Source organism: Hemiscyllium ocellatum, chromosome 23 (genome assembly GCF_020745735.1).
Source record: "Hemiscyllium ocellatum isolate sHemOce1 chromosome 23, sHemOce1.pat.X.cur, whole genome shotgun sequence".
NCBI classification, from domain to species: Eukaryota; Metazoa; Chordata; class Chondrichthyes; order Orectolobiformes; family Hemiscylliidae; genus Hemiscyllium; species Hemiscyllium ocellatum.
The window spans coordinates 22,248,526-22,270,609 of NC_083423.1; the positions used below are offsets into that span (position 1 = coordinate 22,248,526).

The 22,084-nt window shown below is 44.5% G+C and overlaps 1 protein-coding gene across 3 annotated transcripts in view; it reads left to right on the forward strand.

The window, feature by feature from the left end:
* Positions 1 to 22,084, forward strand: part of tymp (thymidine phosphorylase) — an 88,078-nt gene that overhangs the window by 61,795 nt on the left and 4,199 nt on the right. For 2 of the 3 annotated variants that reach the window (XM_060843132.1, XM_060843134.1), the window contains 6 exons: positions 2,561 to 2,690; positions 4,093 to 4,211; positions 11,099 to 11,261; positions 14,840 to 15,055; positions 19,413 to 19,553; positions 20,222 to 20,397. In XM_060843132.1, coding sequence (XP_060699115.1) covers positions 2,561 to 2,690; positions 4,093 to 4,211; positions 11,099 to 11,261; positions 14,840 to 15,055; positions 19,413 to 19,553; positions 20,222 to 20,385 — 933 coding nt within the window. In that variant the 3' untranslated portion in view covers positions 20,386 to 20,397. Of the gene's footprint in view, positions 1 to 2,560; positions 2,691 to 4,092; positions 4,212 to 11,098; positions 11,262 to 14,839; positions 15,056 to 19,412; positions 19,554 to 20,221; positions 20,414 to 22,084 lie in introns of all 3 variants that reach the window. The other variant, XM_060843133.1, reaches the window with a different exon arrangement.

Here is a 22,084-nt window from a genome sequence, read left to right on the forward strand (position 1 = left end):
ACAGGCAATTTGGAATGGCTAATTCACCCAACCTGCACATCTTTGGACTGTGGAGCACCCGGAGGAAACCCACGCAGACACAGGGAGGATGTGCAAACTCCACACAGGCGGTTTCCCAAGGCTGGAATCAAACCTGAGACCCTGGTGCTGGGAGGCAGCAGTGCTAATCACTGAGCCCCCGTGCTTCTCAGTGTGTGCCACAGGCAAGGGTGATTCTCATCATTCTTTGGCAGGAATGGCGGGGGAGTGTTAGCATTTGTGCAGCTCTTGACACAGAATCTCACTGACTGACAATGCACAAGCATTGCAACAGTACAGTCATAGGATCCTAATATTCAACAGGACTGCAGGGAGAGCCATAAAAATAGGACAACTGACATCCCGAGCGAGCTTTCTTCAGAGGCAGTGCCCCCAATCAATCTTCTCCTGAATGGAGGCGTGACCCAGAATATTGCAACACCCTGTGGGCCTTTGTTTGCCAGAGTATTCACACTGTTACAGCGACAATTAAATATTAAATAAACAACTATTTCTATGGAGACAGCCAAGCAACCTTTCCAACATGTCGTTACCATCCGTGACAGTAGACAGTATATTCCAAGTGGTGGTTAATGCAGAGCCGAGAGACCCTTCAATTAGTTCACCTGCCCCAAAGTTATCACATCACTAGCAGACTAAAGAAGAACCTTGCTTTTATTGCAAACTGTGGTGCAAAATGAAATGCTTCTGAGTCAATGAGATATGTTGAGTAGAACACCAGCCTGCTGGTCCAAAGCAATAAAAACAGACAGTGTTGGAGAAACTCACCAGAGCTTGCAGCATCTGCGGAGGAAGAAACAGAGCTAAGGTATTGAGATAAATATGACTCTTCTTCAGAAAACCAATAAATGAAAAGAAACATGCCCAAGTAGTTCGATCCCCCTGGAAACAAATGCCAGTGAGGTTTGGACATGTCACTCTGGCTTGGCAGACTGTAGCTGTATCATCTTAGTGATTGTAAGGGTCTTCCTGGACCATCTGAGCTCTCTCCCATTCCACTTCCTGCTCAGAGGAGACCTCCGACTCCTGCATTTCGTCCTGTCCCAGGACAAGCCGCATGACCCTGAGGACAGCCACTTTGTGTCAGAATTGACTTGGTGATCATGGCTGTGTTGACTTAGGATGATGTGGAGACAGGAAACAAGTGCAGTATATTGTGAGAAGTTCTATCCACGCTTTACTGTAATGCCCTGGCCCTGTCTGACTGGATCAGACATTGGAATCTCATCTGCAGGAACCCGGTGGTGTGCTCTACAATGGCTCTTGTTGAAGCATGTGCAGAGTTGTAACTCCCCTCAGGAGGTCAGTTTGTGTCTTCCTGGTTTGTCCTACGAGGCAGGGTTTGAGCTCGTACTGCTGACCAATCTTTCCTGTGTGTGCCAAAGGAGGCTGAAAGATGTGGGTACCTGTGAATGATCATGTCTTGACAGTTCTCTGGTTAAGGTGGGCAGTCCTGCATTATTTGATCATACATGATTTACACATTCTTGTTTAAGGACTAGCAGAGCAAACCAATTACTGGTTTATCCTTTCAGCCCTTTTACAGTTCTGTTCTGTTCAGATGTTGCCACTCTCTGTTGTCCCTTTTCATGCTTCCATGTAGCCGTAAGTAACCCTTTCTAATGTGTGCAGAAGCCTGGCCTTCAGCCAGAAACTGCCCTATGTTTGCTGTGGACCAATGGGGCTCAGAGGTGGCCAAGAGAGACAGGCTACCTCTATCCACTTGGACTCATTGAATCTACTTGGAGGAGAGAGGGAGAGTGATTATAAATATCAATTAAAGCTATGTTACTATGTGGACAAAGCAGCAAACCTTCTCCCAAGGTGGATAAGGAAGTGCAGCTCCTCAGGTACCTACCTGCTTTTGGCTGCCAGGTGGTAGAAGCGGAGATTCTTGACTGGGTAGAGATTAATTGGGAAGGCAAAGTTTGTTCCAGCAGGTTGGGGTAGAAATGGATACATGCAAGTGACACCTGACTTTTATCTCAGTGGTGAGAATGTGATCTTTTTCGCCTCTTATGCAATTACATTCAACCTCTGCCATTCTTCCACCCATGCCAAGTGATCATACCCTGAATAAACAGGGACTCTGCACGGTTACACAGTGAGTGGCTCTCACCCTGAATAAACAGGGACTCTGCACGGTTACACAGTGAGTGGCTCTCACCCTAAATAAACAGGGACTCTGCACGGTTACACAGTGAGTGGCTCTCACTCTGAATAAACAGGGACTCTCCATGATTACACAGTGAGTGGCTCTCACCCTGAATAAACAGGGACCGTGTAGAGTTAATAGTCACACAACACCAGGTTACAGTCCAACAGGTTTATTTGAAATCACAAGCTTTCGGAGGGCTGCCCTTTCGTTGGGTGACTTTTGACTCCATCCACCCCAGTCCAACACCAGCAGCCCCACATCATGTGTACAGTTACTCAGTGAGTAACTATCTGAGCTCATTTGGCCCTACACACTGGTGATACAATCATACTGATTTTTGGATGTCTTTACCTATGACTTTAGATGAAGACCATCTTGTCTGAGGTTGGTTGTTGTATTGTCGGGCAGACAGCTGAGCTGGTGCCAGCTGATAAGAAGCTTTATGCGATCAGGGATGTGACATCGACAGTGGACAGTCTGCCCCTCATAGCAGGTCAGTGAGTGCGAATTAGTAAACACTAATGGGAGGTAAGTGACCTCAGTTTAGTGCAACTGTTTGCTAAATAGGTGATGGAGAAATGAATTCTAGTAATGTGACAGCCCTGGATTATATGATTAACCCTCAGACTACCTCCTCATCTCTGATGCTCAGAATCCTCCCACCTTTCCAACGCCAAACCCACACCTAACAAGCCTCCAACTGTTGGCACCATAAATATTCTTCCAGAATAGACTTTGGGACAGTTTATTCTATAGACGTTTCTCGGGCCTTCCCTTCTAATAGGAACCAGAAATGGCTGTTCGGCCTATCAAGCCACCCCTGTCAATTTGTTAACCATGGAAGCTCTGATATCTCTCCACTTCATTCCCTGTCACCATTCCAAGCCTAATGCCTTTAATCCCCAATTAATAGCTCAATAGAGTGTATAATTATAATCCCCTGAAACAATATGTCCTACCTTCACATACTCTGTGTGTGGCACGGTGACACAGTGGTTAGCTCTGCTGTCTCACAGCACCAAAGACCTGGGTTCAATTCCTGCCTTGGGCAACTGTCTGTGTGGAGTTTGCACATTCAACCCTTGTCTGCTCTCCACACAGTCCAAAAATGTGCAGGTTAGGTGAATTGGCCATGCTAAATTGCCCATAGTGTTAGGTGTAGGGGAATGGGTCTGGGTGGGTTGCTCTTCGGAGGGTCAGTATGGACTTGTTGGGCTGAAGGGCCTATTTTCACACTGTAAGCAATCTAATCTAAAACTCTCTTGGATTCAGTTTAGCTCCAATTTTATGATTGTTTTTGTTCCAAATTTCATACTAAAGGGGACAGTTTCCTGTCTCTCCTGTTGGTCTCTGACATAATTTTAATTACCTGCATTAGATTACTACTTAACCCCATAACTCCCATAATCCCCTCCAAGGATTACCCCATTGCTCATTATCAGTCACCTTCCTCACCCCTACCCAATCTGAGAAACCTTTCAATCTTAGATACCATCCTGATGAATCATACTGGACTTCTTTGAGTCTAGCATCTCCATGTTCTGGTGGGTTGCTGGAAGTGAACAGAGACCTCTGAATGCAGCCTGTCCTGACTCTCTACAGTCTGAGCTGTTGTTTTTATATCCTTATCAGCTTGTGTCAAAGCTCACAGACTTGGTACTCGTTTTCAGCAGTTCTGTGGAACGAATCTGCAACATATTTTGTGTTATTTGATTTGCACTTTTCTAAGCACTTCAAGGAATATAAGTGTCAATGTCAAATTTACTTAGGCAGTAAGTGTTGGCCCAGCCAGTGATGTCGACATCCCGTGAGGGAATGAGCTGAGGTTGGACCGTAAGCAGTTATTGTGAGGAAGCTTCCGCTGTTTTCAGTAAAATGCAGTTTCTGATTTTCAGCTTCCATAATATCAAAGAAAGCAGTGGAGTCCCTTCATGGTTTGATTCTGGATGTGAAATATGGACAGGGAGCTTTGTTCAAGGAGATCAATGGAGCAAGAGAGCTGGCACATTACTTGGTCAGTAAGTGGGAAGACATCTTATTTTATCCTTATCCTAGCCCAACATCTGTGATGGAAAGGAGTTGTATTTGGTGCAGTGTATTGATACGGTCTTTGCTTTACATGTGACAGTTGAGGTTGTGTGCTCGCGTTTTGCACATGACACCAGTGCAGTACGATCAAAGGTTGCACCCAGCAACAAAAGGCTGAGCTGACTCGGTGTGTCTGTTGGAACATCAGTGTGAGATCCAGCCTGCTGGGTGACAAATGAGAACTGAGCTGTACATTGCAGTGTCACTTCCTTAGCCCTCAGTAATACAGCACAGACAGATTTTTCACTGCCACTCTTTATTCAAAAAAATTAATAAAGGCAAACAGGGAAGATCACTTGGTGCTTCCACAGGAGGAAGCTGAGTCAACCCTTTGTCTGAAGGCATCCTTCAGCAGTTACAACAGGAGCTTTAAGATGGTGAATGCCTCTCACTGCAGGTCGTTGAATCCATCACCATAACCCACACTGCCCAGCTGATGGTTTTTAAAAGCAATAACAACTGATAAGGATCTTCTCACCCTTTTGTCCCTTAAAGAGAGAATAAGGGGTGAGGATATCTATAATGAATTCAAAAGGTTGCGCTTGAGAAAAACATTCTGAATAAGAAACTGGTTTCTTTCACAACTGATGATGCACCAGCCATGCTCGGCACAAATGTGGGCTTTGTTGTTTTTTGCAGAAACGTTCCTGATTTTCCCTCTTTTTTTTTCAATTATCACTGTGTGACCCAACAGCAAGCATTCATGAGTGAGGTCATGGACTGTTCTCAAATAATGGAAGTTGTTAAGGTTATAAACTCAATTCGAGTAACAGCTTTTCAGCACTGAATCATAGAATCGTAGAATCGCTACAGTGTGGAAACAGGCCCTTCGGCCCAACAAGTCCACACCGACCCTCCAAAGAGTAACCCACCCAGGCTCATTTCCCCTACCCTATACCTGCATTTACCCCTGACTAATGCGCCTAACCTACACATCCCTGAAAGTTATGGGCAATTTAGCACAGCCAATTCACCTAACCTGCACATCTTTGCTTGTTTAAATCCCCAATCAACAAGCTCAGTGCTGCCCGTAAAGAATTAATGTTCAATCTGATGTTAGGTGGTGAAGTCAAGTGAAAGTCATGCGAAAATTTTTAGCTGTGATGCTTGAAATCAATACTTTCCATTAAACAAAATGAAGGGTTGAGTGAGATGGCAGTGTGGCTACTTGGCTTCAGGCTCCTTGCAGACGTAACGTCAAAACTGAAAGAGCTGAGTAGTGAACTTTGGGGAAAAGACAGAGACTCAGCACATATGATCAATGAAGTAAAGTTGGATCCAATTGAAATTAAAATAAAATGCTGTTACACTTCCCAAGTCTGGAGAAAATTCCAGAATAAAATCAAAGTGAAAAAAAAATGATTCCACCCAGAAAGCATCCTTGCTTAGCAGAGGAAGTTAGCAGGAGAATTCAACAGCTGTATCAGCAGCTCAGCGTGATGGAACAAATCATCATGTTTGTCACAAATCCATCCCTTCAATGACTTTGGTGGGTTAGCAGTTCCATCAAGTGATTGATTAAGAAAGCAGTGGAGTTGATGTGAAGATAATTACTATGCAAATTAATATTGAGCTGAAAGTCAGATCAAGGGACAGGGATTTTTTGAGATGTATAAGCTGAGAAAAATACTCACTCCCATTGTCCTGTGCTTTTAGAATGAAAGCTTACTTTGATTCACATATCTCTGTGAGACAGTTTTCTTCCAAATGAAGGTCATGGAGTCCAAGTATCAGACCCACCTCACAGACACCCATTTGCTGGACTGTATACAAATAACAGACTCATACTACACCCAAATGTAAAGGCATTGGCAGAGAATGTGCAGCCACAGGTGTCACACTGAGACTCTATAAGCAGAGAACATAATGATTAATCATATAGACTTGGATTTGGAATTGTACAGCACCAAAATAAGTTATTTATTCTATATTTTCTTTGGGGTAGATTCTGGAATCCATTTAAATTCAAAAAATGCATAAAAAGGCTGGAGATCACGGCTCTAAGAGATAGACAGAGTGGAGAGGCCAGGATTGGATGCTGGGTAATCCAAGATGGAGGACGGGAAAAATTTCTGGCTGTAAGAGCTGTTCCTTTTTTTTTGAGGTATTTTAGGTGTTGGAGGTGATTTCCTCAAATTCCAGGAGCAGCAATTACTGTTTTATATGCTGTTGCATTGTTTTGGAACTTTGGAGAAAAAAAAGTCAAAACAACAGCAGTTTAAAAGGGAGAAGAGCAGACAATGGTGAGGACAGTGCAGGAGAGACTGAGACGATACTATACTATACTATACTATACTATACTGCCTTTGCTGTTTGAATTTGTGTATCACTGGACATCGGAGTGCATCTGGGAAAATTAACAAACAGTGAATTTTACAACTAATCTTGGAGGAACTGTTGGGTGAAGTTCACAGCACAGAATCAGATAAGTTAATTTTTGTTTTAAGTCTGTCCAAGAGAAAGGCTGCAGTAGTGAGTATAGTGGATTCTTACTTGATTATATGTTTTTGGAGATAAGTCTCTTGATTAAACTTAAAATATAAGCCATAGCTATTAATTTAACCTGGGGCAGTGTTTGTAGAGGAATTAGACGGTGTTATTTTCTGGGTCTGTAGATTGTGAAGGAGCAAAAATGGCCTTTGTCAAATGTGGGAGTTTAAAGAGCATTTAAGGGTTACTGCGGATTATATCTGCTATAAATGCTGTTGGATGCGAATCTTATCCGATCGAGTGGATCTCTCTGAGAGACAGATAGAAGCGATGAGCAATTTGCAACAGCAACAGTATATGATGGATGGCAGTTATGGCGGGGAGGGGGAAGGTCAGATACAGTCACATAGATGGGTTAACTCCAGCAAGAGTAAGAGAGGTAGGCAGCTAGTGCAGGAGTCTTTTGTGGATATACCCATTTCAAATAGGTATGCTGTTTTGGAAAATGTAGCGGGTGATGGATTCTCATGGGAATGTAGCACGAACAGCCAAGTTTCTGGTGTTGAGACTGGCTCTAATGCAACAAGGTGTATGTCGGCTTCTAAGAGATCAACTGTGTTAGGGGATTCTGTAGTCAGAGGTATAGACAGACGTTTCTGTGGCCAGCAGAGAAAAAGCAGAATGGTGTGTTGTTTCCCTGGTGCCAGGATCAAGGATGTCTCAGAGAGGGTGCAGAATGTTCACACAGGGGAGAGGGGCCAGCAAGAGGTCATGGTCCACATTGGAACCAACGACATTGGAAGGGAAAAGGTTGAGATTCTGAAGGGAGATTACAGCGAGTTAGGCAAGAATTTAAAAAGGAGGTCCTCAAGGGTAGTAATATCTGGATTACTCTTGGTGCTACGAGCTAGTGAGGGCAGGATAGGAGGATAGAGCAGATGGCTGAGGAGCTGGTGTATGGGAGAAGGATACACATTTTTGGATTATTGGAATCTCTTTTGGGTAGATGTGACCTGTACAAGAAAGATGGATTGCACCTAAATTGGAAGGGGCCTAATATACTGGCAGGGAAATTTGCTAGAACTGCTTGGGAGGATTTAAACTAGTAAGGTGGAGGGTGGGGGGGGAACCCACGGAGATAGTGAAGAAAGAGAATGATCTTAGACTGGTACAGCTGAGAACAGAAGTGAATCAAACAGTCAGGGCAGGCAGGGACAAGGTAGGACTAATAAATTAAACTGCATTTATTTCAATGCAAGGGACTTATCAGGGAAGGCAGATGAACTCAGGGCATGGTTAGGGAACAGGGGACTGGGATATCATAGCAATTATGGAAACATGGTTCAGGGATGGGCAGGACTGGCAGCTTAATGTTCCAGGATACAAATGTTACAGGAAGCATAGAAAGGGAGGCAAGAGAGGAGGGGGAGTGGCGTTTTTGATAAGGGATAGCATTACAGCTGTGCTGAGGGAGGATATTCCCGGAAATACATCCAGGGAAGTTATTTGGGTGGAATTGAGAAATAAGAAAGGGATGATCACCTTATTAGGATTGTATTATAGACTCCCCAATAGTCAGAGGGAAATTGAGAAATAAACTTGTAAGGAGATCTCAGCTATCTGTAAGAATAATAGGGTGGTTATGGTAGGGGATTTTAACTTTCCATACATAGACTGGGACTGCCATAGTGTTAAAGGTTTAGATGTAGAGGAATTTCTTAAGTGTGTACAAGACAATTTTCTGATTCAGTATGTGGATGTGCAAAACTTGACCTCCCTTGCGAAATAAGGCAGGGCAGGTGACTGAGCTGTCAGTGAGGGAGCACTTTGGGGCCAGTGACCATAATTCTATTAGATTTAAAATTGTGATGGAAAAGGACAGGCCAGATTAAAAGATGAAGTTCTAATTTGGAGAAAGGCCAATTTTTACGGTATTAGGCAAGAACTTTCCAAAGCTGATTGGAGGCAGATGTTCGCAAGTAAAGGGACGGCTGGAAAATGGGAAGCCTTCAGAAATGAGATAACGAGAATCCAGAGAAAGTATATTCCTGTCAAGGTGAAAGGGAAGGCTGGTAGGTATAGGGAATGCTGGATGACTAAAGAAGTTGAGGGTTTGGTTAAGAAAAAGAAGGAAGCATATGTCAGGTATAGACAGGATAGACCGAGTGAATCCTTAGAGTATAAAGGAACTAGGAGAATACTTAAGAGGGAAATCAGGAGGGCAAAACGGAGACATGAGATAGCTTTGGCAAATAGAATTGTGGAGAATCCAAAGGGTTTTTAGAAATATGTTAAGGACAAAAGGGTAATAAAGGAGAGAATAGGGCCCCTCAAAGATCAGCAAGGCGGCCTTTGTGTGGAGCCACAGAAAATGGGGGAGATACTAAATGAATATTTTGCATCAGTATTTCCTGTGGAAAAGGATATCGAAGATATAGACTGTAGGGAAATAGATGGTGACACATTGCAAAATGTCCAGATTACAGAGGAGGAAGTGCTGGATATCTTGAAACGGTTAAAAGTGGATAAATCCCCAGGACCTGATCAGGTGTACCTGAGAACTCTGCGGGAAACTAGGGAAGTGGTTGCTGGGCCTCTTGCTGAGATATTTGTATCATCAATGTCACAGGTGAGGTGCTGGAAGACTGGAGGTTGACTAACGTGGTGCCACTGTTTAAGAAGGGCGGTAAAGACAAGCCAGGGAACTATACACCAGTGAGCCTGACCTCAGTGGTAGGCAAGTTGTTGGAGGGGATCCTGAGGGCCAGGATGTACATGCATTTGGAAAGGCAAGGACTGATATTCAACATGGCTTTGTGCATGGGAAATCATGTCTCACGAACTTGATTGAGTTTTTTGAAGAAGTAACAAAGAAGATTGATGAGGGCAGAGCAGTAGATGTGATCTATATGGACTTCAGGAAGGCTTTTGGCAACGTTACATCTCATGGAATACAGCAAGAACTAGCCATTTGGATATAGAACTGGCTCAAAGGTAAAAGACAGAGGGTGGTGGTGGAGGGTTGTTTTTCAGACTGGAGGCCTATGACCAGTAGTGTGCCACAAGGATCGGTGCTGGGCCCTCTACTTTTTGCCATTTACATAAATGATTTGGATGCGAGCATAAGAGGTACAGTTAGTAAGTGTGCAGATGACACCAAAATTGGAGATGTAGTGGACAGAGAATTACAACCTCCGATTACAACAGGATCTGGACTAGATGGGCCAATGGGCTGAGAAGTGGCAGATAGAGTTTAATTCAGATAAATGCGAGGTGCTGCATTTTGACAAAGCAAATCTTAGCAGGACTTATACACTTAATGGTAAGGTCCGAGGGAGTGTTGCTGAACAAATAGACCTTGGAGCGCAGGTTCATAGCTCCTTGAAAGTGGAGTCGCAGGTAGATAGGATAGTGAAGAAGGTGTTTGGTATGCTTTCCTTTATAGGTCAGAGTATTGAGTACAGGAGTTGGGAGGTCATGTTGCAGCTGTACAGGACATTGGTTAGGCCACTGTTGGAATATTGCGTGCAATTCTGGTCTCCTTCCTATCGGAGAGATGTTGAAAGGGTTCAGAAAAGATTTACAAGGATGTTGCCAGGGTTGGAGGATCTGAGCTACAGGGAGAGGCTGAACAGGCTGGGGCTGTTTTCCCTGGAGCGTCAGAGGCTGAGGGGAGACCTTATAGAGGTTCACAAAATTATGAGGGACATGGATAGGATAAATAGGCAAAGTCTTTTCCTTGGGGTCAGGGAGTCCAGATCGAGAGGGCATAAGTTTAGCGTGAGAGGGGAAAGATATAAAAGAGACCTAAGGGACAACTTTTTCACGCAGAGGATGGTACGTATATGGAATGAGCTGCCAGAGGATGTGGTGGAGGCTGGTACAATTGCAACATTTAAGAGGCATTTGGATAGGTATATGAATAGGAAGCGGTTGGAGGGATATGGGCCGGGTGCTGGCAGGTGGGACTAGATTGGGTCGGGATATCTGGTCAGCATGGACGGGTTGGACCGAAGGGTCTGTTTCCATGCTGTACATCTCAATGACTGTATGACTGGGTCTGCCTGGGAGTTATCCCTTTTCCATGAACACAGTTCAATGTTGGTGAGTTAAAGGTTGCAGGTTCTTTGTTCAGGTTGGGTATGTGATATGCTGGAGATGGGGCGCTGCCGTTTTACTCTAAGGAGCCATGGGGAGGAAATTGTTTCCATTTAACATAGAATGAACCTCCAATCCTCCTGTCCTTAATTCTTGCTGAGTGAACAATGGTCATCCTAAAGTTCAACAGGTTTTGTGACTCCTGTCTTTCCTTGGTTCTCTTATCATATAATTTACTATGCTTTGAGTGTCTCAGTGATAATACAATTTGTTTTAAAACCTTAGGTAGATATTGGAAATCGCTTGGGAATTCAAACACTTGCTGCTCTCTCCAGGATGGATAATCCCATTGGGAGGTGTATTGGGAACTCTTTAGAAGTCTTGGAATCCATTGAATGCCTGAAGGGAAATGGGCCCAAGGACTTGGAGGAACTGGTCACCTGCTTAGGTCAGTCCTTTATTAGGACCTGCATCTAATGTGTAAGTGATGGACAGTATGGATAACCAAGAAGGCCCTTGAATGAGAATCACAAACAGAAATTGCTGGTAAAACTCAGCAGGTCTAGGAGCATCTGTTGACAGGAATCAGAGTTAATGTTTCAAGTCTGGTAACCCTTCTTCAGAACTGATGGTAGATAGGTGGTGTTTATACAGAAGATGGGGTGGGGGAAGAGGGAGGAATAAACAATAGGTGGACATAGAGCCGAAAAAGAGAGAAAAGCACTTGGACAGACAAAGGAGTTGATAACGAACAGCCCAGGGGAATGAATAGCTGCTAATGGGGACCATTAGTGACAGACAATAGGTTGTTATGGGAGCAGCTCATGTGATTATAAGAGAGAGAATGAATGAGAATGGGCATTTGAGCCATCAGTGTCAACTTCCCACAGTGCCATTGTATGACCACCTCTCTTTTATAGAATCTGTTCCCCCAAACCAAGATCTGTGAACTTTCGCCAAGTTCCCAGGTTTATTAATCTTTATCTTTAGGTACAGATCCAGTTCCGTCTTGAAAGCCTCAGTTGTTCAGATGATTCATTATTTTTAGGAATCTTTGCAACATGAATACCATTCTGTGGAAACATTCTTCCAATGTCCGAATGCCAGTGAATTTTGTGATGGTTCTAATTGTCTGCTGAGGTTCAAGTGTTCTTGGTGCCAATTGACCTCACACAGTCAATGCAATCCTGAGCCCTTTTTGGGAACAGAGCTGCTTGTTGTCTTGGGATGTTGCCTGGGTTGGAGCATTTTAACTATGAGTAGAGGCTGGTTAGCTCAGGTTATTTACTTTGGAGCAATGAAAGCTGAGGGGAGACCTCAGATTGAGGGATACGGGATAATGAGGCCCATGGACAGGGTGGATAGGAAGCAGCAGTTCCCCTTTGTTGATGGGTCAGTAACAAAGGACATAATTTTGATGTGAAGGGCAGGTTGAGAGGGGATTTGGGGGAAAATGTTTTCATCCAGAGGCTGGTGGGAATCTGGAATACACTATCTGTAAGGTAATAGAAATGGAAAACCTCACAACCTCTAAAAGATATGTGAATAAGCACTTGAAAGATCACAACATTCAAGGCTGGGAGCCCCAAGTGCATGGAGAGTGAGATTAGTGCAGATAGGTCAGCACAGACTCGATAGGCCAAATGGCCTCTTCTGTGCTGTACGATTCTATGACTCAGTGGCTTATGTTAGAAAGTAAACAGTGGGGAAGGGACATTGTAAGAAGCACTTGGCTCTTACTGTGTATCTTAAAAACAATGGGGAACCACACTGCAAACGTCTGGATTGGTCAGCTCCATGAGTGGGCTGGATTGTGCCCAGTTCCTTTGGGCTAACTGCAGAAGTTTGAGCCAAGGGTTGGGCAGCCAGTAAAAGTGCCACACAATAAAATACCGAGTCCGCTAGCCAACTCATTGGTCTCAGACAAAAGAACCTGCAGATGCTGGAACCCAAGGCAGACAGGCAGGAGGCTGGAAGAACACAGTGAGCCAGGCAGCATCAGGAGGTGGAGAAGTTGATGTTTCAGGTGTAACCCTTCTTCAGGATTGAGGGTGGGTATGGGGGGAGCTGCAGATAAAGGGGGTGCAGAGGGGGCAAGGTGGTGAAGTAGAGATAGGTGCAGGCAAGTAGAGGGTATGACCTGGTTGGTCAATGGGAGGGGTGAATCCGGTAGGTGGCTGGGAGGGATGGAAGGAAGGGGGAGGGGCTGGGAAGGGAGGCAAGGAATGGGTGGAAGGTTATTTGAAATTGGAGAACTCAATGTTGAGACCTCTGGGCTGTAGGCTGCCCAGGCGGAAAATGAAGTGTTGTTCCTCAAATTTGAGCTGCGGTTTGTTGTGGCAATGCGGGAGGCCAAGGATGGTCATGTTGGAAAGGGAGTGGTTGGGGGAATTGAAATGGACCAGTTCCAACACCGCACAGCCCAGATGGCCTCCTTCTTCAAGGACCGCAGATTCCCCCCAGACGTGATCGACGATGCCCTCCACTGCATCTCCTCCACTTCCCGCTCCTCCGCCCTTGAGCCCCGCTCCTCCAACCGCCACCAAGACAGAACCCCACTGGTTCTCACCTACCACCCCACCAACTTCCGCATACAACGTATCATCCGCCGTCATTTCCGCCACCTCCAAACGGACCCCACCACCAAGGATATATTTCCCTCCCCTCCCCTATCAGCGTTCCGCAAGGACCACTCCCTTCGTGACTCCCTCGTCAGATCCACATCCCCCACCAACCCAACCTCCACCCCCGGCACCTTCCCCTGCAACCGCAGGAAATGTAAAACTTGCGCCCACACCTCCACACTCACTTCCCTCCAAGGCCCCAAGGGATCCTTCCATATCCGCCACAAGTTCACCTGTACCTCCACACACATCATCTATTGCATCCGCTGCACCCGATGTGGCCTCCTCTATATTGGGGAGACAGGCCGCTTACTTGCGGAACGCTTCAGAGAACACCTCTGGGCCGCCCGGACCAACCAACCCAACCACCCCGTGGCTCAACACTTTAACTCTCCCTCCCACTCCACCGAGGACATGCAGGTCCTTGGACTCCTCCACCGGCAGAACATAACAACACGACGGCTGGAGGAGGAGCGCCTCATCTTCCGCCTGGGAACCCTCCAACCACAAGGTATGAATTCAGATTTCTCCAGTTTCCTCATTTCCCCTCCCCCCACCTTGTCTCAGTCGGTTCCCTCAACTCAGCACCGCCTTCCTAACCTGCAATCTCCTTACTGACCTCTCCGCCCCCACCCAACTCCGGCCTATCACCCTCACCTTGACCTCCTTCCACCTATCCCACCTCCATTGCCCCTCCCCCAAGTCCTTCCTCCCTACCTTTTATCTTAGCCTGCTTGGCTACTCTCTCTCATTCCTGATGAAGGGCTTATGCTCGAAACGTCGAATTCCCTATTCCTGAGATGCTGCCTAACCTGCTGTGCTTTAACCAGCAACACATTTTCAGCGGAATTGAAATGGGCACTGACTGGGAGGTCCGGATAGCCCCTGCGAGCAGACTGCGATGCTCGGTGAACCGTTCCCTAAGTTTACGTTCGGTCTCCCCGATGTAGAGAATACCTCATCGGGAGCACCCTATGCAGTAAACTAGGTTGGAAGAGAGGCAGGTGAACCTCTGTCTCACCTGGAAGGACTGTTTGGGGCCCTGGATGGAGGTGAGGGTGGTGCAGTGCCAGCAAATTTTGCATCTGGTCTTAGCTTGGTCAGTGTTGGAAATAATAACAATGGGCTCAGTGCTATTGGGTTACAATGTCATAATTGCCTGAAGTTCCTAATTTTGTTTGTGAGATGATGATCTTTGCTGGGAACTGTGGCTGTTTGGAATCGGCCTTGTAAAGCCGAAGTGAATATCCCTGAAACCTGGAGCATTTCCACAGTGCCATCTGTACTGAGGGAGTGGCAAGGTGGGGATGGGATATAGCCACTTACACAGACCAAAACAGTCAGGAAGACACTTGTGCATTCACAGCACACAGATAACTTAGGAATATGTTTCCTTTAATAGGAGGCCACCTCCTACATTTGTGTGGAAAGGCTGAGAGCGCCGAGGGTGGAGAAAAGGCCATCAAAGATGTGTTGAAAAATCACAGTGCCCTGGACAAGTTCCAAGCCATGCTGGTAGCCCAGGGAGTGACAGCTGGCTTGGCCAAGGACTTGTGTCAGGGGAAAGAGGTCCTTAAACGTGCAGAGAAACAGGAAGAACTGAAGGCTGAGGCTGAAGGTATTTCTTTACATTGTGACCTAGAAAAATGGCACAAGCTCCAGATATTTCAAATGAACAGTATTGTGATGATTTCAAATAAACAGTATAGTTTATCCAAAAGGCTATAAAATGAGAAAGCCACAGTATCCAATCACTCCTACAGTGATTTAAGGCAACAGGGGAGTGCATTAATTTCCATGAATGCTTTCCAAGGATGAAGGATGAGGTAATTTCCCCCCCCACCATACCACTCTCACATACCTGTGCCAAGTTATCATTACTTATTGATTCTACATTGAGTTTGGACTCAATTTCCTTGCCACTCATATTTGGAAGGCACCAGACATCCACTGTCAAGACATGGCCTCCTGTGGACATTACCTGGAGATTGTTGAGTCCCATGCGGGAAGAGGAGCAACAAAAGAAGTGTAAATTGTTGGATGGATACAATTCTGAAAAGGATTTATCTACGTACCAACGTTTGTCATCCAGCCTTATTTGAAAGTATATTTCCCACAAAGACAGACCTTGAGGAACAAACCTAAGGGGTATTTGAGAAAACCTTATGCATCAATAACACCCACATAGCTTTCCATTCCCCTGTCCTTAAAGCGAGTGAGAATTGGGCATTGTAAACATTTACAAAAAGCAGTCTTGATAATGGTCATTTCATCATAATGAAAGGTGGCATATTTTGATGTCTCATTCGTAACTTTGGCATTAAAAAGTGAAGAGAAAGTCCACAATTATTCCCTGCATTGTCATAGATATCAACTTCAATCTATTCAACCTCAACTTTCCTATTTTCTTTTGTCCTTTGTTGTGTTGATATCCTGAAACACCAAAGACATTGGAAGAACTTTATTCAGAGAATAATAAAACCAGAATGCTAGAAATACTCAGTAGGCCAGGCAGCAACAATCCTCTGAAAATGTGTTGCTGGAAAAGCGCAGCAGGTCAGGCAGCATCCAAGGAGCAGGAGATTCGATGTTTCAGGCATGAGCTCTTCTTATGCCCGAAACGTCGAATCTCCTGTTCCTTGGATGCTGCCTAACCTGCTGCACTTTTCCAGCAACACATTTTCAGTTCTGATCTCCAGCATCTGCAGACCTCACTTTCTCCAGCAACAATCCTCTGCCTGGCTAATTCTGTTCTCATCTTAAACAACTTTCAACCCCATTCATGTCCACTAGCTAAGGGATGTTGCTGTGTGTATCCAAATGGATCCTAGCTACACTTGTCCTTTTGTGAAATATGTTGAACCTCTCTTGCTCCAGTCTCTCTCAGGTCCTTTGCTACATCTTTTGTCCTGCTACATCAATGTTTGTATTGGTGCTGGCCTTAAGCTGGAAAACATCAACTTTGCTTCCATTGGTGCCCTTTACTCATGGCCCACCCCTGATGTTTGTCTTCCTTTCCTCAAGTTCTTTTTCCATTTCCGCCAATATTATTGTTTTTACATAAACAATACATCCCTCAGGTACTTTGACTACAGTTCTCCACATCCTATTTTCCATCAGGATCTCCCAGTTTGTTGCCAGGGTTGTAAATGCTGTGGAACAACTTGGTTCAGGGTGCAGCAGGGTCTGGAGCTCAGGTCTTCAATACAGTTAGGGCCCATAGCCTTTACAGTGTCCAACCATTTCTTGACATCACGTGGAATGAACTGGAGCATTTCCACAGTGCCATCTGTACTGAGGGAGTGGCAAGGTGGGGATGGGATATAGCCACTTACACAGACCAAAACAGTCAGGAAGACACTTGTGCATTGGTTGAAGACTGGCATCTGTGATGTTAGGGACTTTCGGCACTTCTGGCTGACAATTGTTGGAAATGCTTTAGCCTTATATTTTCCACTGATGTGCTGAGATCTTCCCCATCATTGAGGATGGGGATATTTGTGAAACCGCCTCTTGACTTACCATTCATGACTGGATATGCCAGGACTGCAGAACTTAGATCTGATCTGTTAGTTGTGGAACCATTTAACTCCATCACTTGTTGATTATGCTGTTTGGTAGTTCATTTTTAGGTGCTTCTCCTGGCATGCCCTCCTGCACTCTCCATTGAACCAGGGTCAATCCCTCAACTTGACCTTTGGTTGAGTGGGGGATATGTTGGGCTGTGAGGTTGCAGATTGTGCTGCAGTATAATTCTGATGTTAATGCCCACAGCACCTCACAGATGCCCAGTTTTGAATTGCTAGGCCTATTCAATGTCTATCCTATTTAGCATAGTGGTACTGTGACACATGATGGAGAGTACCCTCAAAGTGAAGGTAGGATTCCATCTCCATAATGACTGTGTGTGGTCAATCATGGACAGATGCATCTGCAGCAGGCAAATTGGTGAGAATGAGGCCAGCTACATTTATCTTTCCTCTTGGTGATTCCCTCATCCCCGTCCAAAGATCCAGTCTAGCAGCTATGTCATTTTGAACTGGATCAGCTCAGTCAGTGATGGGGCTGCTAGGCCACTCTTGGTGAGGGATATTGCTATTTCCTCACACTGATACATTCTGCACCTTGCCACTCTCACAGCTTCCTCCAAATGGTGTTAAAAGGAGGAAGAACACTCATTGGCTCAGGGTTTGAGGAGGTACATGATAATAAGCAGGAAGTTTAATTGCCCATTTTTGACCTAATGCAATAAGACGTCATGGGGTCCAGAGTCAATATTGAGGCCAGGGCAACTCCTTCCCAATTGTATACCACTGTGTCATCAGCTGTGCTGTGGTTCCTGTATCCTGAGGATCTCCCGCAGTCACACCCTGGAGCTGGGTGACCTCCAACAACCACAAACACTTTCCTTTGTGTGAAGTATGACTCCAACCAACAGAGTATTTTATCCCAATTTCCATTGCCTTCAGTTTTTGCTACGAATTTTCAATGCCATATTCAGTCAGTTAGTTTCTTGATGGCAACAGGAGTCATTGTCACCTCACCTCTGAAGTTCATTTCTTTTGTCCATGTTTGGATCAAAGCTGTAATGTAGTGTTCATCTCTTCACTTGTCCCATCTTCACTTCCTTTGACCACACCCTGTCATTTAATTTCTTCTGTCCCCCACCCTGTTAGATATTCTTTTGTTCTTATTCCCAGCCTCTCATTTTTCACTTGCTTAAAACTTCTCACATCTTAAACTTTTCCCAGTTACGATGAAAGACCATCCATCTGAAACATTGACTATGTCACCTCTCTCCACAGATGTTGCTTGACTTGCAGAGTATTTCTCGCATCTTTTGCTTTTATTTCATATTGTTATCTGCAATATTTATTCCAAGAACATCCTTGTGTATTCACTTGCCAGATGAAAAGAAAAGTTCCTTATTAAACCGAAGGCCCAGACTAACAATCCACAAACTTCAAATCCTATTTTCCGAACTTGATAACTTAATTTAGTAATATGGAAATGAAGAGAGAAAGAGACTGCTACAATATCCCCCAAAAAACTCAGATTCACTCAGTGAACATAATCTGCTTTCTTTATCTGGTCTTCAGAGATCAACTCCAATTTCTCAACCTCATATGACGAACTCTGCTATTTTCTCTGAAGTGTCCCAGCATGTGTTGTATTAAGCTCATTACATACTCACAGCAACTAGGATGGCACAGTGGCTCAGTGGTTAGCCTCTCAGCCCCAGGGATCCAGGTTCAATTCTGACACCAGGCAACAGTCTGTGTGGAGTTTGCACATTGGCTGCATGGGTTTGCTCTGGTTAGTTCCCACAGTCCAAAGATGTGCAGGTTAAGTGAATTGGTCATGCTAAATTGCCCATAGTGCTAGTTATGTTAGTCAGAGGGAAATGGGTCTGGGTGGGTTACTCTTCAGAGGGTTGGTGTGGACTTGTTGGGCCGAAGGGCCTGTTTCTACAGTGTAGGGAATCTAATCTAATCAGGTATGGGAAGTAAATACATTGCTAATAATCCCCATGTAACAATGATTCAAAACATCATATGATTTATTTTTCAAATAGTGATTTCTCAATGAGTTCACACAGAAATGTTATCACTCCCATTGATCTAAAAACATAAATAGAGAATTACAAAGTGAAACTGTTTTCTTGGAATAAAATATCTAAAATACGCCATCTAATGTTCTGTTCTATCTCTAACTTCACTAGGACTTACTGTAATAACCGAATAAACGTTTAGAAGTACAGCTTCAACTCAGATTGTAGAACTGACCAGCTCTGGAAAAATATTTTGTGAAGTGACTTGAGTCTTGACTTACAAACAAAAAAAGTAACCTGATTAAAAATAAATCAGCAGTAATTCCAATGTGTTTGACTGCCCTGACTCACTACCCTTTCATTCTGTTTCTGTCATTATGAAGCCCCAGAAACTAATTGGCCTTAACTCGGCTTGCTTTTTCAGGGGTAGTTCAGGCGATCCACTCCCTGCCGTTAGCTAAGGTAGTGCATGAACTAGGTGCAGGACGCAATCATCCTGAGGAGTCAATCAACTGGAGTGTTGGTATAGAACTTCTGAAAACCGTGGGCAACAAGATTAACAAAGGTAAAAGTCTGCTTTATTGAAACCTGCATTCAAAGGAATTCTGCCTGGGGAGATTGTGCATTATCTTCAAAAATAACTGAAATGAACAGAGAATGGAATTAAATTGGGTGCGTTACTAAAGAGTTTATGGTGCGACTAGGAGACTAATTGACTGATATTAAAAGATTATGGGTTGTAAGTAGGTGAGTAGGAATAGATTGGATGAGATACTAAAGAAAATGGAGAGTGAACAAGAGAGTGTGGGATTTGACCAGTTGTATATTAGAGTCATGGGGGTTGACAGGGAATGGGTTTAATCTTAGTGGGATATTAAAGTTTCTTTACACCCAGGACTGGGAATTATAATGTACCTGGGGCGGCACAGCAGCTCAGTGGTTAGCACTGCTGCCTCACAGCGCCAGGGACCCGGGTTCAAATCTCGTCTCAGGCAACTGTCCATGTGGAGTTTGCACATTCTCCCCGTGTCTGCGTGGGTTTGCTCTGGTTTCCTCCTACAGTCCAAAGATGTGAATTGGCCATGGTAAATTACCTGTAGTGTTAGGTACATTAGTCAGAGGGAAATGGGTCTGGGTGGGTTACTCTTCAGAGGGTTGGTGTGGACTTGTTGGGCCATAGGGCTTGTTTCCACATTGTAGGGAATCTACTCTAATCATCTAATCATATTTCAGGGGATTCCTGGATTAGGGTCCATTTTGAAGACAATTCCCTCAGTGAAGGACAGAAGATTAGTCTCCAGAAATCACTGGTCGTCGGAGAAAAGGTTGAAGATGTTCCCTTGGTTACTGAGGTCATTGGAGCACAGGGACAGAAAAAACACAAATGTGCGGTTTAAGAGACAAACAAAGTAAGAGCACAGTGAGGTGAGATGAAAATGATATCAAGGTCACATCTGACTGAGTGTCGCATCAAGGAGCCCAAACAAAATCAGAAATAATGAGAATGAGGGGAGAAACTCTCTTCTTGTTGGAGCCACAACTGGCCCTAGCAAGATGGTGGTAATTGTTGGAGATCTGTCATCTCAGCTCCAGGACATCACTGCAGGACTTCCTCAGGGTAGTGTCCTAGGCCCAACCATCTTCAGCTGCTTTATCAAGGACCTCCCCTCCATCACAACATTAAAAATGGGGATGTTTGTTGATGATTGTGCAACGTTCAGCATCATTTGTGATGACTCATATACTGAAGCAATCCATGTCTAATTGCAACAATATCTGGACATTATCCAGGTTTTGCTGACAAATTGCAAGTAACATTCATGCCTGCTAATGCCAGGCAATGACCAGTTCCAATAAGAGACAATTTAACCACCACCACTTGACATTCAATGGCATTACTATCACTGAATCCCCCCCCCCACTACCAACATCCCAGGGGTTACCATTAACTAGAAACTGAACTGGACTCGCCATATAAATACAATGGTTACAAGAGTAGGTCAGAGGCTAGAAGTATAGTGGAGAGTAACTCATTTCCTGACCCCATCCCCCAACCAACGTCTGTCCACTAGCTACAAGGTACAAGTCTGGAGGGTGAGGGAATACTTTCCACTTGCCTGGATGAGTGCAGCTCCAATAACACTCAACAAGCTTGATGCCATCCAAGGACAAAGCAACCTGCTTGATTGGTACCATATCCCAAAGCATCCATTCCCTCCATCAGGAGCAGCAGTATGTACTATCTATCACAATGCACTATATAAATTCACTAAAGGTCCTTAGACAGCACTTTGGAAACCCACGACCACTTCTATCCAGAAAGATAAGGGCAGCAGCTACATGGGAACACTTACAAGTTCCCCTTTATGCGCTCACCATCCTGCCTTGGAAAGCTATCACCATCAGTATCACTGGGTCAAAATCCTGGAATTCCCTCCCTTTGGGCAGTGTGGGCGTTCTGACCTACAGCATGTGGACTGCAATGATTCAAGAAGTCAGCTCAACATCACCTTCTCGAAGGCAATTAAAGATGGGCAATAAATGCTGGCCAACCAGCCTGTCTCATGAGTGAATTAAAAAAAAAATTCTGAGATGCTGTGCCTCCCAAAACCTCAAAGTCTCTGTGATGTTCCTTGAAGATCTGTGGTGATTGGGTACTTTATCTAATGAGGTGAGGAAATCCTGCCAGTGGGACAGTGCTGTGCAAATCACAGGCCCAGAAATCACTTATTCTTCAAAACATAATTTATGGGAAATATAACAACATTTCTCAAATACTAGTGGAGAAGCAAAGGAATTTGAAAGTACAGATACATTCATCTTAAAAGCAATGATACAGTTTAATACAGCCATAAAAGAAATCGTGCCTACCTTTAGGATTCATTTCTAAAATAATAGATTTGAAAAGAAAGGAACTCATGTTGAAAGCTTAAAACTCAGCAATTGAAAGTACTATTTGAAAATGACACCAAACTTGGGGGGGTATGTTAATATGGAGAAAGATTACAGCATATAAAATGGGCATGTCATTTTCACTGTTAAAAACCAAAAGAACTGCACATGTTGTAAATCAGAAATAAAAAATAGAAATTGCTG